Here is a 15,666-nt window from a genome sequence, read left to right as displayed (position 1 = left end):
TCCAGTCCCACCCCTGCCATGGGCAGGGACACCTTCCACTAGCCCAGGTTGCTCCAAGCCCCGTCCAACCTGGCCTTGGAGACTTCCAGGGATCCAGGGGCAGCCACAGCTTCTCTGGGCAACCTCTGCCAGGGCCTCCCCACCCTCACAGGGAACAATTTCTTCTTAATATCCAATCTAACCCTACCCTCTGTCAGTTTGAAGCCTCTCCCTCTTCTCCACTTCCAAACTCCTCTCCTCAGGGCTGCTCTCCATCCTTTTTCCACCCAGCCTGTATTTGTGCCTGGGGTTGCCCTGACCCAGGCACAGGACCTTGAACTTGGCCTTGTCAAACTTCACGCCTCATCTCACTTACCCAAGAGGAAAGCAAGGGCAAATCCACACAAGAAATCCTGGAGCAGCTCTGCCTCAGCTGGAGCCAGGAGCTTTTAAGGGGAAGAGCCCTCACCTGGACACAGCTGCAAGGGATGCTTGGCTCTGATTGTTAAAGGGTCCAGCAGAGATACCAGAGTCACTGGGATCCAAACACCACCCAAAATGCCTGTGCCACCCCTAAAGCAGGGGGGCAGGTGCAAATCTGATCCTGAGTATTTCTGACTATCAGGGAGGGAGGATGAAGTCGTCAGGATGAAGGTCCAGAGCGGTGTAAAGAGCCCTGCTTTGTGACCTCACCTCACAGCGCAGTGGTACCAGGGATGCTGTTATCAGAGGAAGGAAACGGGATTGAGGTGACCACGGAGCATGTCTGAGCATTCAAATTACAAGCAGGGCTTGTAAGGGACAGGATCTGACATTTAATGCCTCTGTTTGCAAAGTGCTTGACATTCACGATAACAGGAGCGGCACAGACAGGCAGCGAGGCCTGTTGGCTTCCTGGGAAAGCAAGAGCACCATGAAAACAGCCTGGTTTTCCCTCTTCTCTAGCTGGGAAGATCCTTGGGAGAAGCAAACACAGACAGCCAATTGTCTTACACGAGCACCTGCAGCATCCCTGGGACAGGCTGCCTGCAGACTCCTGGAAAAGTCACCTGATCCCCCCATGCTTTAGCTTTCCACCCCAGAAGATGGATCATCTGTTCTTGCAGGTTCTGCAGGAGATGTACCACATGTGTGGAGCACAGAGCCCAAAGGAGCCAGGGTTTGATCTTATCTGGGACTCTGAGGAGTCATTATAAGAAAAATAAAGTTCAACACTCGTTCTTCTCTTGGAAAGCCGCAGACTGGATGGAAATAACTTATTTTAAAAGGCGCCTCAGCTGACAGCAGTCCAGGAATGGAAGTGGAAGAGAGGAAATTAGCGTGTCAGCTAATGCTTGGAAGTCTTGGAACCAGTTTTAATGCAGGACTCAGCCTGGAGCAACGTAGTTGCTACCACTGGTGTGGGGACCTGGGTCCCCAGCAAGAGGAGCCAAGTCCCACGAGCTGCCCAGATTGTCTGGATGGGGCTTGGAGCAACCTGGTGTAGTGGAAAGAGGGGTGGAACAAGATGAGCCTTAAGGTCCCTTCCAGCCCAAAGTCCCTCCTGTTGCCACGATTCCCTTCCCACTGGACAACTCTCAATCCCACACTGGCCTTCAGAGGTTCTCCTGGCGTGACTGGAGTGATCTGCAAGAGCAGACCAGTCTCAGGGGGGTCCCCCAATGATCCCAGGCTTTACAGGGCAGGTCCTGGCAAAGCTGGGCTCAGGAAGGCTGATGACAAGACATAAGAGTATTGCCACCACATGTGAACAGGCACTTATTTCCACCACGGTGTTGATGTGCTGTCCAGCAGGGAGAGAGGACTGGTGTGGTGAGAGGGGAGGGAGCAGAGCCCGAGGTCCCCGGAGCACAATGCTGCTCCCTGCTCCCTCACCCAGCCAGCCAGCCCTGCCTTCTCCTAATTACATTAAAATAACATTCTCCCACCTCATTTTTTCTTGTTAGAAATGAACAGATTTAAAGCATTTCCCCTCAAATTATGGTTCACCTGAGTAGATAATTAAAAGACTATAAAGGAGATACACTTTTATGTGTAATTACGCCCACTCCTGCCGCTGTATCGGGGCTTCAAAAATATTTGCAAAACAACTCAAAACTTTTATTTTGTCAGTGCAGTAATTGCTGCTTGTCAGGGCTATCGGTGCCGGTGTCTGCTCTAATGAGAGCAGCATCTCACAAGCAGCTCTGCTGACACGGGGAGGGTGTGGAACGACGAAGCACCACAGGGAAACTGCTGGCACAACATCCGTGTGAGCCACGGAGCCGGCAGCGAGCTCACCCGGGGCACAGGATCCACTAGGAATGGCCTTGGAAAGGAGGAGGATGTTTGTTTGCATTTTATGGGGAGATGTCAGGAACGTCTGCAGCAGCAAATGGGAAAGGGGAACAGGCAAGGATGGGATGCTCCTGCACTCTGGAAGTTTCCGAGGTGCCCACAGGAATCCCAGGGACGCGTTTACAGCTACGGAGATACGTGACTTTCCTGTTGGGAACAGCAGGCCCCAGACAAACAATCCAGCAGGCTTCTCTCTGACTTAGAACCGTGGGATTACAGAATGTCCTGAGTTGGAAGGGACCCACAAGGATCATACAAACTCCTGGCCCTGCACAGACACACCAGTAATCCCACCCTGTCACTGAGAGCATTGTCCAAACATTCCTGGAGCTCTGCAAGCCTTGGAGCTGTGACCATTCCCTGGGGAGCCTGTTTAGTGCCCAACCACCCTCTGGGGGAAGAACCTTTTCCTGATGTCCAACCTAAACCTCCCCTGAGTTGTCCTGGGGGAAAATCCCACCCACCCCAGTGGGTAAAGCTGCTGAGGTGGTTTGGTTACACTGGAGCTGTTTTAAGAACCACCTTCCAGCACCATCTCCAGCTGGACACAAATCTGGGGACCTGGTAGGCATGCAAAGCTGCACCCTCTTCCTCAGCACTGAGGCAGATGGGCTTCTCAGAGCACCCACACCACAGTCCTGAGGAGGAGTCACCACCCACGACATTGGATCCACGTGTTCACAGAGCCAAGAGACCAAACGGATACTAAATCCAGGAGGGAAGGTGGGTTCCCCGGGGGGATGGAGCTGCTGGGATGAAGGATGAGTGGAGACCACCAGCTCTGGAGTGGACATCATCCACCCTCCTTGCTGGGACACCTGGAGCTGTCTGATGCTCACAGCCACTGCTGGGTGCCCAACACAGCCAGTGTGTGGAAAAACAGCATTCCCAGCCTCCCAGGGGGCCAGCAGGCTTTGAGGTTCCCAAATCCACACTCGAGCTTACTGTGTATAAAAAAGATATAATACCCCATCTCCTCATAACAGCTCGGGGAAATAAATTCATTAGTGTCTGTAAGGGACTAAGAGTCTCCCTGAGCCTTACCTTCTCCAGGTGAACACTCCCAGCTTTCCCAGCCTGGCTCCAGAGCAGAGGGGCTCCAGCCCTTGGAGCCTCTCTGTGGCCTCCTCTGGATTCACTCCAACAGCTCCATGTCCTTCCTGTGCTGGGGACCCCAGAACTGGAGGCAGCTCTGCAGGTGGGGTCTCACCTGAGCAGGGCAGAGGGGCAGAATTCCCCCCCTCGGCGCTGGCGGTGGCTTTGGGGCAGTGAGGGGGGGCAGCTGTGCAGGTTTAATCAAGGCAGTGCCTGAAATGCAGCTAAAAGCAAACTGTGTGGAGTAAATCCTGCCCTGTCCTGATCCCCTGGGGTGCAGGGAGGTGCAGGCTGTGCATGAGTGTGTGACCAGATAAACAGAACTGAGACATCTGGCTGGCAACAGGAGGTGACTTTCTCGTGAGCATCCCCAAAAACCTCTCCCACACAGCCTGGAGATTTCAACACTGCAGCAGCCTCAGCCCTGCTCCATCCGAGCCCTCCTGGCTCCAGCACCGCTGCAGCCTGCCTGGCTTGTCCTCCAGGAAATCCCGGCCCTTTGGATAGGCGATGAGGCATCTCCAATAATTCCAGCAGCTGCTGCCAGTTAATGTGGGCTGGCACGAAACTTTATCATCAGACCATATTGCTCCAATTACAATTTAGCCAATAGTCCTCTTGGGCTCATCTTTTATTTGTCTTTCACCGCTGAGTGTGGGAGGGAGGGGAAGTGGGAGAGGACAGGGATGTGTGTGTCTCCAACCTCCCCCTCCTTCACTGCCCCCAGGTCTCCGTGCAGCCAATACATTCCCAGCCGCTTTCTTCCCCTGGGAAGGGCTGTCCTCAGGCCTGTGGCATGGGATGGGAACATCATCAAGGGAATGAGAGTGTCTCCCACCAGGCCCCACGTGTGGGGCACACTGCACCCATGGAGCATTGTGTCTCCCAGGGAGCCCTCCTCCTCCTATCCCATATAAAGCCCAGTCCCAGTTCAATTTTCTCCTTGCAGTGGGGCAAATAAGGATTTACTCCACCACCAGTGCCGGAGTTAGTCCGGCATCACGCTGGTGTGCCGGAGCACCGGGTACATCCAGATTTCTGGGAGCTGCTGAGGGGTAATTGGAGCCAACACGCTGCTTCCATTTTTCAAACCTGAGAGCCATGAAGGAAAGATTTTTTATCCTGAGGGTTGGTCTCTGTTCTGGCTGTGACAGCCACCTGTGTCTATATTCAAAGCTCAGGGAAAGTTTTTTTGGATGCTGTGTGGCCTCAGTAAATGACATCTCGTTCCAGCTGGGATGCAAGTGAAGCTGGTGACTGGTTGGCTCGTGGGGGGGAATAAAACACAGGGGCCAGAGGCTGCAGCTGTATAAACCAATGTCAGGGAGGTGAGGGTCCAACAGGGACTGGCCAGACACATCCAGGCTCTGCTGAGGGGCTCCAGACCCTCCTTCAGAGCCCCGTTAACCATCAAACTGTCAGCAGGGCTCCTCCAGACCCCGTTAAAAGGCTATTCCCAAGCAAGTTACTTGGGGAATGTTAAGCACTGGCTGTAAATGTCTTTTGGTTACTTAATGGGAAAACCTCGGAGCGACCTGTGTAAAGGATATACCCTCTCAGGGCCCCAAATCCCAGAGGATTCAAGAAACATGAACACTCATTTAAACCACACCAGTAGCCCATTAAATCAAGTATCTACTCAATTAAGGACACACAAACAACTTCGCTCTGCCCTCCATCAGCTGCTGCCTATTTGCATCTTGTGTGCCCAAAGTCCTGCCAGGAGGCTGGATTTTATGGCAGAGATGATCTGCTTTCATTTGTCGGGATGGGCTTGGCAAAAACCACCCAAAACACCCAAAAAACCAGTCCTCCCCCTGTGTACAAGTGTGAGGCAAACTTCACTGTGGTGTGCGAGCCCAGGGCGGTGGAGTCCTGCCCCAGGGACCTGGAGCCACCAGCACGTGGAACTCAGTCAAAAAACCCTATAAACAAAAAAAATCCCAGCTATAATGACCCTGGAGAAGCAGCAAGGACCTGAAGATGGTAACACCCCAAATCAACACCAGCACTGATGGGAGGTTTACAGGATGCCAGGGACTGTGGGGATGTGCCAGCTCCACCTCCAGCTGAACCAGCACTCGCCTCCCTCCCCACCAGATCACCCCAAAGCCATGGGGCGTGGGAAGCCTGTATCCCACACCTCCAAAGCTCTTCCAGTAGCAGCTCCTTTTTCAGAACCTCAAATATGTCAGTGGTGGCTGCATATTTCCAAATCTGTCCATTTACAAAACTTCCAGCCCCTGTTTTAGCCCTCGTTGCCGGCTGGAGGATGTTCCCAGTGCCAGCAGGATCAGCTGCCCTCAGGGACTGAGGATAGAATGGATCACAGAATCATAGAATATCCTGAGTTGGAAGTGACCCACAAGGATCATGAAGTCCAGCTCCTGGCCCTGCACAGGACATCCCAACAATCCCACCCTGTATCTGAGAGAGCTGGATGGGTTGTGTGATCCCAGCAGGATACAATGCCCAAGAGCAGCCAGTGAAAAAGGAAGAATTCATTTTCCTGCCACGATGTACAGTAATCCTTAGGGAAAGCAGGTTCAAGATGAGCATCAGCCTTTCGTGGACAGGCTCCAGCAGGACTCGGGAAGCGAGGAGCCGCCGTGCTCCGCCAGCATGGGCGGTGCTTTCATCCCAGCCAGCGCTTCCAGCGCGGCCTCCCCGAGCGATCGCACACGAGGGCTTTGAAATGCGCTCCTCGGGAAAACCTGTGCCAAGAAAACTCCTTCTCCTGGCTCTTTTGCAGCAAGCAACCTCCGATAGGGATCGCCGAGAATAAAGTCACTTCATTTACAAACCGGGGAGCCGGATCTGATAGACATCAACATTCGAGGTAAGTCAAGGAGTGATGGAGCGCTGCCAGCTCCCCAAATGAATATTCATGGCAAATATTCCCCCAGCTCCGAGCTGAGGAGAAGCCGTCAGCGGAAAGGCTGCCCCTGGGAAGGGGAAGGAGAGGGACCAGGCTTCTTTCATCATTTTTATTGAGTGCAATTTTCTCTTTAGTACAATATTCTCTGAAAGTTACTGTTACAAACTCCGACAATTTCAACACAATCAACAAATTGGGGAAGGAAGGGGGGGGGAGGCGGGCTGGGAGGTGGGGAGGGAGGGCAAAAAAAATTCCAAGGGTTGAAATCTTTTACAGACATCTCACTGGTTATGTACAGGACAGGGAAGGGGGGGGACGGGGGCCCGGGGCGCTGCGGGGACCTCCCGGAGCATCGTCTGGTGGGTGGTGGGGGAGCGGTCCCTGGGGACCCCCTCCTGGCGCTGCTGCCCCGCCGCAATGCTGGACTCGATGCCCCTGCAAGGCAAGAGGGAAAGGAGAAAAGGGTGAGAATAAGCACACCCAGTGCTCAAGACTCGGTACATCCTTCACCACCGAGCCCCCACCCCGTCCTACAGCCGGTGGGGACTGCACCCAGTGAAACCCAAAGGCTTCTTGCAGCAGATACAGCCTCTCAAAAAAAAAAAAAAAAGGGAGAAAAAAACCACTAAAAGCAGGGATTAATTAATATGCTGTCAGAAAAATGATGATTTCACTGAAAGCTCTCTATTTCTCCTCAGGGGGGAAAGGAAAGGAACGGAGGAGACGGATTTCTTTGTGAAGCCGAGATGCTTCGGGGAGCGGAGGCTGAGATGCAATTTTGGGGGCGGGAGAGTTTCCATGTGCCCCAGCAGCCAAGTTGCCGTTTCCCCACCTCCCACTGCAAGATGAGCACCCCGGGGTCGAACACAGGAGCAAATCACAAAGCACCATGAGTCATTTTCTTGCCACAATTTTCCAATGTAACAAAAAATCCCCATCTTCTCCAACTCCTGGGGGGAAGCCAGAATGTCTCGGAACCAGAGGAGCAGCCCCAGGGGCACCTTCTCCTCACCCTGCAACCAAGAAGTGCCGCCCAGCAGCAAAATTCCATTATTTAGCCACTTTGGAGAGGCAAAGACACTTTTAATATACAATTGCACCTTGGAAACATAAAGGCAGCACATTAAATAACAAAGCAATTGACTGCTGGGTCCCTTTGCTGGGCCACCGAAAGCTGGGGCTCACTGGCTAATTATTGCTGGGGTCCCTGTGCCTCTCCAAACATACCGATGCTTTCAGAAACCCACTCCAGCTGTGCCTGACATTTCACTCCTATTAAAATTCATCGTTCTCCTGAATGGAAATAATTTTTTTCTTCAGCAAACCCAGGTAGTAATGAAAGTTTTATTTAGTAATGTAGTGCTTGGTGGAAAAAGGGGCAGAGAAAAGAGAAGAGAAATTGAGATTATCTTTAGAAAAAAGGACTTTCAGCTGGGGGAAAAGATATTGCTGAGTGGTATTTCTTAGGCACAAGGGTCCATTTTTGGTGCCGTGCTTGGAGGTTTGGTGTCACAAGCTCCCCTTAATGTAACTGGGAACAGAACAGCAAAACAGCTGGAAAAAAGCAGTAACAGAAATATAATTAATGTAATGATGCTGAGCCGGGCGGGTCCTGGGGATGGGTATAAACCGAGGTGGGTGCCCAAGTCCGGGTGGTGACAGGATTTGTATCGGCTGCGGGTTCGGCCACATTAAAGCTGGTGATGAGCGATGGTTGCAGCCCCGGGCACTGCTCCCGGCTCCACCTCCACCTTCCCCCACAGCCTTTCCCAGCTCCTTCAGCCGCCGCCCGACCCGCCCGGCAGCAGTGGGGACGGGGAAGGGTTTGGGGGTTTATTTTCCCTGGGGAACCCGCACCCTGCCGGGGGTGGCGGCTGCCGGCTCAGCTCTCCCGCACCAGCTGCAGCCCTGCCCTTCGTCCTGGCAAAAACGGTCCGGGGGCAGCTACAGAGGATTTGGGCCGATTCCAAAGGATGGATCCCAAAGGACAGGTCATGAACAGCTGAAGGAGGATGGGGAGGGGACAGCACAGCACATCCCCCAGGTACTGAATCACCCCCCTCATCACACCTCCTCCTCCTCCCTGAGCTCCAGCGTGGGAACCCCTGCGAGGCGGCGTGGAGGGCTTTGATCTCAGCCTGGAAGTGTTGGCGTGACACAAACAGCAATAAAAGGGCCACGTCTGTGGGAGGAGAAGGTGTTCCATGGGGGAAGGTGTTCCATGGGGGAAGGTGTTCCATGGGGGAAGGTGTTCCATGGGGGAAGGCGTTCCATGGGGGAAAGGTGTTCCATGGGAGAGGATGTTCCATGGGGGAAGGCGTTATCGGCCCCCAGCATGGCCACAGGGCAGTGAGCAGCGTGGTTGGGATGTGGGCAGTGACTGGGATGTGGGCTGGGATGAGGGCAGTGGTTGGGATGCAGGCAGTGGCTGGGATGCGGGCAGTGGCTGGGATGCGGGCAGTGGTTGGGATGCAGGCAGTGATTGGGATGCGGGCAGTGATTGGGATGCGGGCAGTGATTGGGATGCGGGCAGTGGCTGGGATGCGGGCAGTGGTTGGGATGCAGGCAGTGGTTGGGATGTGGGCTGGGATGCGGGCAGTGATTGGGATGCGGGCAGTGGTTGGGATGCGGGCAGTGGCTGGGATGCGGGCAGTGGCTGGGATGCGGGCAGNCCATGGGGGAAGGCGTTATCGGCCCCCAGCATGGCCACAGGGCAGTGAGCAGCGTGGTTGGGATGTGGGCAGTGACTGGGATGTGGGCTGGGATGCGGGCAGTCGTTCGGATGAGGGCAGTGGTTGGGATGTGGGCTGGGATGTGGGCAGTGGTTGGGATGTGGGCAGTGGCTGGGATGTGGGCTGGGATGTGGGCAGTGGCTGGGATGTGGGCAATGGTTGGGATGCGGGCAGTGGTTGGGATGAGGGCAGTGTTTGGGATGTGGGCAGTGGTTGGGATGTGGGCAGTGGTTGGGATGCGGGCAGTGGCTGGGATGTGGGCAGTGGCTGGGATGTGGGCAGTGGCTGGGATGTGGGCAGTGGTTGGGATGTGGGCTGGGATGTGGGCAGTGGCTGGGATGCGGGCAGTGGTTGGGATGCGGGCAGTGGTTGGGATGCGGGCAGGTGCCAGCCTCAGGGTGCTCTCCCTATCCAACCCCTCTGTAAAGGGGAGTCACATCTCACTGCCCTTTCCCTGGGGCAGGAGCCTCCCAGAGCCCCCTCCTCATCTGGGCACTATTGGGTTTGTGACATGGCACTGCCACCCAGGCACTAACCCCAGACAAAAGACCGGACCTGAGTCCCTGCCCACGGCAGCCTCTGGCCATGGACACCTTCCCAAATATTTAGGCTGGAGAATGTGAAGGGTACACCCAAAGCACTGGGGGGAGAAAGCCAAACCAACCAATGTGAGCATGTTCCACACCCCCCTGTCCATGGAAGCCCTCTCAAGGCTCGAGGCTCTCCCAGCTCCTCAGACAACACTTGGCACAGGCTGTTCCTCCCGCCCTCAGTCCCGCTCGGTGTTAATTAGCATTGATAACTGCACTGATGGGGACCATAATTTTCCTGCCCTCTCTCCCCTACCCTTACATAAGGGTTCAACTGCCTAATGAGACCCCTGGGGATAATCAAAGAGAGGAGCAGGTTCCCCCCCACCATGACAGCAGCTCCTGCCCCACGTGTGGGGATGGGAGAGCAGAGAAGGGAAAGGCACAGCCCAACCTGTGGATGGGGGAAGCTGCTGAGCCTTGTTTACTTGGGGGCACGGAGAAAAGTTCACTCCAATTAATTTTTTTAAGTGGATAGGCGTTAATCCCCCTACACTTATCTAGAATTAACACAGCGCTAAGTAGATTTTTGCCTAATCCACTTCCACATCCGCCCCGAAAGGGCACTGTCTGTTTTGGGAGGGAGCAGAGTTCAACTAATCCACTTAAAACACACGCCTGGTTTGTTCAGATTAACCTCCTCCAGCATTTCCCTCCAGGGACGGGCCAGGAGACCTCAACACCATCCCACCTGTGCCACGGGCGGGGCCACCCCATCCATGGTCACGTCACCTACAATGTCCCTGTGCTGGGGTCTGCTGGGACCCTAAAACCAGCCACTGCAGCAGAGCCACACAGCAGGGTGGGACAGCCAGGGGCTTCACAGCCTTTTAAATTCCAATGACCAGAGGAAGCAGAGCAGAAGCAGTGGAGATGCTTGGACACAGACAGACAGGGAGGGAGAGAGGGGCAGCTCAGGCTGGAGGGATAATCACAGTGGTGCTCCACGGAGGACAGCCAGCCAAAATAGAAGGCCCTGGAACACCAACCCAAGTGCCAGCAGCCCTGACAACCCTGAGAGGCCCAGGTGAAGGGCACCATGGTCACCACAGGCAGGTGCACTCCCCTCTCCAGCACCCATCTGCTGCTCTGAGGTGAAGCAAGAGACCAGATTTAATGCCATGGATGCTCATGGTTCCCATCTCACACCTCTTCAGGCTACATAAAGCAGAGGAGACCCTCTCCTGACTGGAAAGCTCCTCTTTCCACACCAAGCCCTGGTATGGGAACACAGCCCATCAGGGTCCAGTGATGGACAGGAGCCAGCAAATCTCCCGTGAGACACAGACACAAAACCAAACCCTGAGGACATCAAAAATGGGAGAGCACAAACTGACACTCTCACACCTCCCAGAGATGGGGCTTGGAGGAGGTTGAGCTCAGCTGGGACAAACACAGCCATTGCTACATGGCAGAAGGTTGGACCAGATGATCCCAAAGGACCTTTCCAACCCACAAAAAATATTAAAGATATAAGCTGGAACAGGAACAGCGTGGAGAAACCACTGATGGGGTGAAACCATTCACTGCGGGAATCCATTGATGTGGACTTTGCCTCTCCTCCATCACTGCTCAAAAAGTTTCTGGCTCTTCCAAAACTGCAAGAAGACTCATTGGGAATGGCCAGCCCAAGCTGTAATTAGACCAGCACCCACCCTGGCAGGATCCTTCATGGAAGAGGCACAGGAGCAGATAACGATACGAGTGTTAAATCCCCCTTGCAGCTCCTTGTGCAGGGGGGACTTTATGGGAGCAGGGGACATGCAGCACCTGGCTGAGTGCCAGAGCTGGATGTGAGCCCTGGCCCCCACCAACCGCTTTTCCATCGGCAGTTCAAGGAGGACGAGTGGCCTTGGAGCTACAGAACGTTTTGGAGTCTGTAAATCCATTCCTCGTCTCAGAAGCTGATTGATCCTTTTTCTTTTTAAAGTCAGATTCAATGTTTAAGAGTAACGATTTCCAAGTGAACACAGAGTGGCTCGAATATATTGGCAGTTTTTATGGATCAGAGGCAAAAGCCTTAGTTCAGATCCTAAAGAACAGAAACGTGTCTGTCCCCATCACAGAACAACAGCAAGGGTTGGTGGCAGTGAAAAAACCCTTCATAGGTGATGCCCAATGATTTATCCCAGGCCATGGGCCAGCTGGGATGTTCCCCTGGCTCCCACAGGGATGTCCTCAGGATGCAGGTAGATTCATTGATGAGATCTCTGCAAACCAACCCCAAACCAACCCTTCCCTCCCTCTGAATCAAACACCCTGGAGAAGCGGAAAGCAGAAGAGGAGATCCCATGGGGCTCGGGACGGCAGGTGGGGAGCTCCTGGAGCAGAGGTGGTGGAGAAGGGAAGGGGGACAGAGGGACAGAGAGAAGGACAGCCCTGATTCCTCCTTGGGAAAGGCGGATTAGAGGCACCACAAGCTGACAGGCTCGGAAATAATGGTCTGAGATCGCTCTTATTTAAAAACCGGCCGCCTGCTGTTTTCATCGCAGCCCCGCTCTGACTTGCAGCAACATTTAAAATTAAATATACATAAGTGCTTTCAAAGAACTGTTAATTTGAAGGTCATTAAATGGCATAAAATGCATTCCTTTTTTTTTCATAGAAAGAGGCACATAATAACACCATGAATACACACTCCTCTTCCCCGTTCAAACGCTCGCTCCTGCCTTGGATGTGCGAGAGCCTTGGGTCCACCTTTGCTGGCAGCAGCACGACATCTCCTTTTAATTACTGCTGTTGAGAAAGCTGCTGCCTCCTCCACCACACCCAAGGATGGGGCTGTACAAAAGACATGAAAAAGCCCCAGGGACAACCACACAGCTGAATTGCCAACGGGGATTTTTTGAGGGATGACGGGAGCAACAGTGGGGCTGGTGGAGGGAAGAGGCAACGTGAAACCAGTTGGCAACATTCACTCCAGACATGAGCATCTTGCCCACTGATTCTCACACAAGACTTTAGGCCAAGCTCAGAGCAGGGTTTTGGTAGCAAAAAGTCTCGGTTTTTTGATTTAACGCTCCATGCAAAAAAGACAAAGCCAACCCAGATACAAAAAAAAATAAATAAATAAAAAAGACACAAAAGGGTTGAGGTTTTTACAGTTGCCATAGAAATGGAGAGAAGGAGCTGACAACTGCAAAGTGTCTCAGTGAAAGGACAGGATCGGGGCAAGGGTGAGGTGGGCTCACCCAGGCAAGGAGCTGCATCTGTGTGCTGCTGCTTGGAGCTGGGACACAGCCACGGGAGTGAGGCACCAAAGCTCCACCTACGATCAGTTACGGGGGGCCAGGATCCACCCGGGGGGGTTCCCCCAGCAGTGGGCACCTCCCAGCACTAGCACGTGGCAGCTGAACCCACCGGGACCCTGTGGGATGGATGGAGCCCAGCCCGGATGACAGGCCTGTGGAGTTGGTCCTCTTTGATCCCAAAATGCCTTTTTCTTCCTTCTAAGCCAAAACTTTGCAGAGGAAAAAATAATTTTTGAGTCACCCCTTCTCCTTTGGGATCAAGGAAAGGAAGTCCAACACCAACCAGCACGGATAAGATCTGAAATGGGAGTGTTCATTTTTAGGGCAGGGAAGAGGCTCTTGCCCAGGGAGGAGCTACAGGGCACCATCAAAGAGGTGCCACCTTGGCATCTGATGAAGGAGAAGGAGGAGCAGTCCAAACCCTGCTGTCATGGCCAGGCAGGGATAACACTGTCACTCCCAGACGGAAAGGCTTCACAGTTTGGAAAACTGATTGTACTTGGAAGAAAGGTCTCTGAAGAAACAAAATGGTACATCAGAAGTCATCTGAAATTTTTGTTACTTTTTTTCAATAAAGAGCAAAAATCAAACATGGCTGCTTTGCACTTTTCCCCTTGTTTTTCATTAACAGCCTGACAGCCTTTGGTGAAATCTTCCATTTTGGATGAAAAGGCTTTTATAGAAAGGCAGGAGAGCAGGTGGCCCATGGTGACCCTCCCTCAAGTGTTCTCTTGACAGCAACTCCCTTGGCCCACAATGCCTCATTTCTGCAGGGATTTGTTTAAGCCACCTGCATCCTCCCTGCTCAGCCCTAGGTACCATCCATCTGCTGCTGGGCTCTCCTGTGACCCTGGAGGGGACATCTCCAGGCCCCCGGGCTGGGTGGGCCTGGTACAAGACCAAGATGCCACCTTTGTAGGAACAACCCATTAGGAGAGGTGGGATATGGGAATCATCTGCTACAACACAGCCCAGGAGCCATCAGACAGCTGGGAGAGAGACCACCAGTCCTGGCAATGCCCAGGGGCACCGCTGTGGCCATGTGTCAGGGGTGCTTGGCAGCATGGGCGGGCCAAGGAGCACCATCCACCCTGGGAAATCAAACCAGGATGTAAAGCAGGACTCGGTATCTCCAAAAGCATCCAAGCACCTGGACAGCCTGTTTATCCACTCACGAGTACCCAGTCTGCTGGGTGGGATGGGCAGGACTGAACACTTCATATTTCATATTCAAGATGAAATGGCCTCAAGATGCTCCAGGGGAGGTTCAGGCTCGACAACAGGAAGAATTTCTTCACTGAAGGAGTGGTTAAATAATAGAAGGGGCTGCCCAGTGAGGTGGTGGAGTCCCCATCCTTGGAGGTGTTTAAGGAAAGATTGGACATTGCACTCAGTGCTCTGGTCGGGCTGACAAGGCAGGGATCGGTCAAAAGTTGATCAATCTATTCTAAACCTAATGATTCTGTATTAAAGGTTTTATATTAAGAAAGGGTTAGAAAGGGTGAAAAAGGGGCAGTGGTGTCACAGAGAGGACCCTGAGCAGGGCAGCAGGACCCGCTGCCTCGCAGGTGCTTGCGCAGCCAGGCAACACCACAGGGGAGTCATAAAGGTGCAGTATTGATATTTAGCCTGTGCGGCTGTCATTTGTTCCTTTAAATGCCTTTAGCTTCCTTCTAATAAAAGAGAAATCATAAAAAAACCCACAAAGGACCCTTCACCACCAGTGAATATCAATGTGGCGCGGCGGCGCATTAGCATGCACGGCACCCGCTCCATCTGCATGTTGTATTCCGTGTGACAACATCCTGGAATACAGATTTGGGCCACGAGCATCCCGAGAGGTATTAGGGATCGTCTATCAGACAGGACGAGGAACAGTCCCTGCTGTTGTAAACAAGGGGTGTTTTTCTCTGCCTCTTTCTCTGGGGGGAGTTCAATGATTTGAAACAAGCTCATTCCTGCCTCTCGTTAGTTCCTGTTCTTCGGCGGAGCGCGGGTCATCTTCCTTGGGCGATGAAAGAAATAGTCCCGGAGGTAAAGAGCACCCCACCCCCAGGTGATGAACCATCAGCACGAGCCAATGAACGTGCTCCTCACGAACCATCATGAACCAAGCACGTGTTCCCCACAGGATACATGGGGGTCCCCCCAGCCACAGCAAACCCCAACGGCCCCAGCACAGGGGGCAGTGATCCCACCCAGGACACATGGACAGGGATGGCAGCAGCCAGAGGGAAGGGCTCGTCCCTTTGTGTTCGGCAGCAGCAAGAAATCTGGTGAGGCCGGATGTCGGGAATACGACGGGGCAGATGGGCATGGAGCAATCCCATGGCGTGGATGGATATGGGGCAGCCCCATGGCAAGGACAGACATGGGGAAAACCCACAGCACAGGTGGATGTGAGTCATCCTCATGGCACTGATGGACACAGGGCATCGCTGTGGCACGGAGAGGTGTGGGCATGGTCGTGACACAGACATAAAGCATTCCCCGTGACACAGGAGGAAGTGGAATATCCCTGCGACAGGGATGGGTGCAGGTCATCCCCACAGTGCGAGCAGTGGGGATGGATGAGCGATGAGGACAGAGGTTGACTGAGAAGGACAGAGGGTCTCCACACACCACACCACCAAATCCCTTCCGGGATCCACAGCCCCGGAGGCAGGGCCAGGCAGCCACCCCACACCACCACTCCCTCGCCACGCGGGCACCGCTGGCTGCCGGCACAGCGCCGGCACAGCGCGGTGATGGATCATTACAACTCGCACACAACCCTCTAAGTAAAAGCCTTATTAAGAGCTCAT

At 53.8% G+C, this 15,666-nt stretch overlaps 1 protein-coding gene and 1 long non-coding RNA gene across 2 annotated transcripts in view; both read right to left on the bottom strand.

Annotated features, from left to right (window-relative positions):
- The window catches only part of LOC108502861, a 12,907-nt gene extending 12,259 nt beyond the window's left edge, over positions 1-648 (bottom strand). Inside the window, exon 1 of the long non-coding RNA XR_001876645.1 lies at positions 449-648. This is a non-coding gene — a long non-coding RNA (uncharacterized LOC108502861). The remainder of the gene's footprint in view (positions 1-448) is intronic.
- A 7,949-nt stretch (positions 649-8,597) lies between these two features.
- LOC108502832 (anti-sigma-I factor RsgI2-like) lies at positions 8,598-8,993 on the bottom strand. Its single transcript, XM_017826189.1, has one exon. The coding sequence runs from the start codon at positions 8,991-8,993 to the stop codon at positions 8,610-8,612; it is 384 nt and encodes a 127-aa protein (XP_017681678.1). The 3' UTR covers positions 8,598-8,609.
- Positions 8,994-15,666: the final 6,673 nt, after the last annotated feature.

The sequence above is a fragment of the Lepidothrix coronata genome, unplaced genomic scaffold, assembly GCF_001604755.1.
Source record: "Lepidothrix coronata isolate B3197 unplaced genomic scaffold, Lepidothrix_coronata-1.0 Scaffold125, whole genome shotgun sequence".
In the NCBI taxonomy this organism is placed as follows: Eukaryota; Metazoa; Chordata; class Aves; order Passeriformes; family Pipridae; genus Lepidothrix; species Lepidothrix coronata.
Note: the sequence above shows the minus strand (reverse complement) of the source record. Positions and strands in the feature narration are given on the sequence as shown.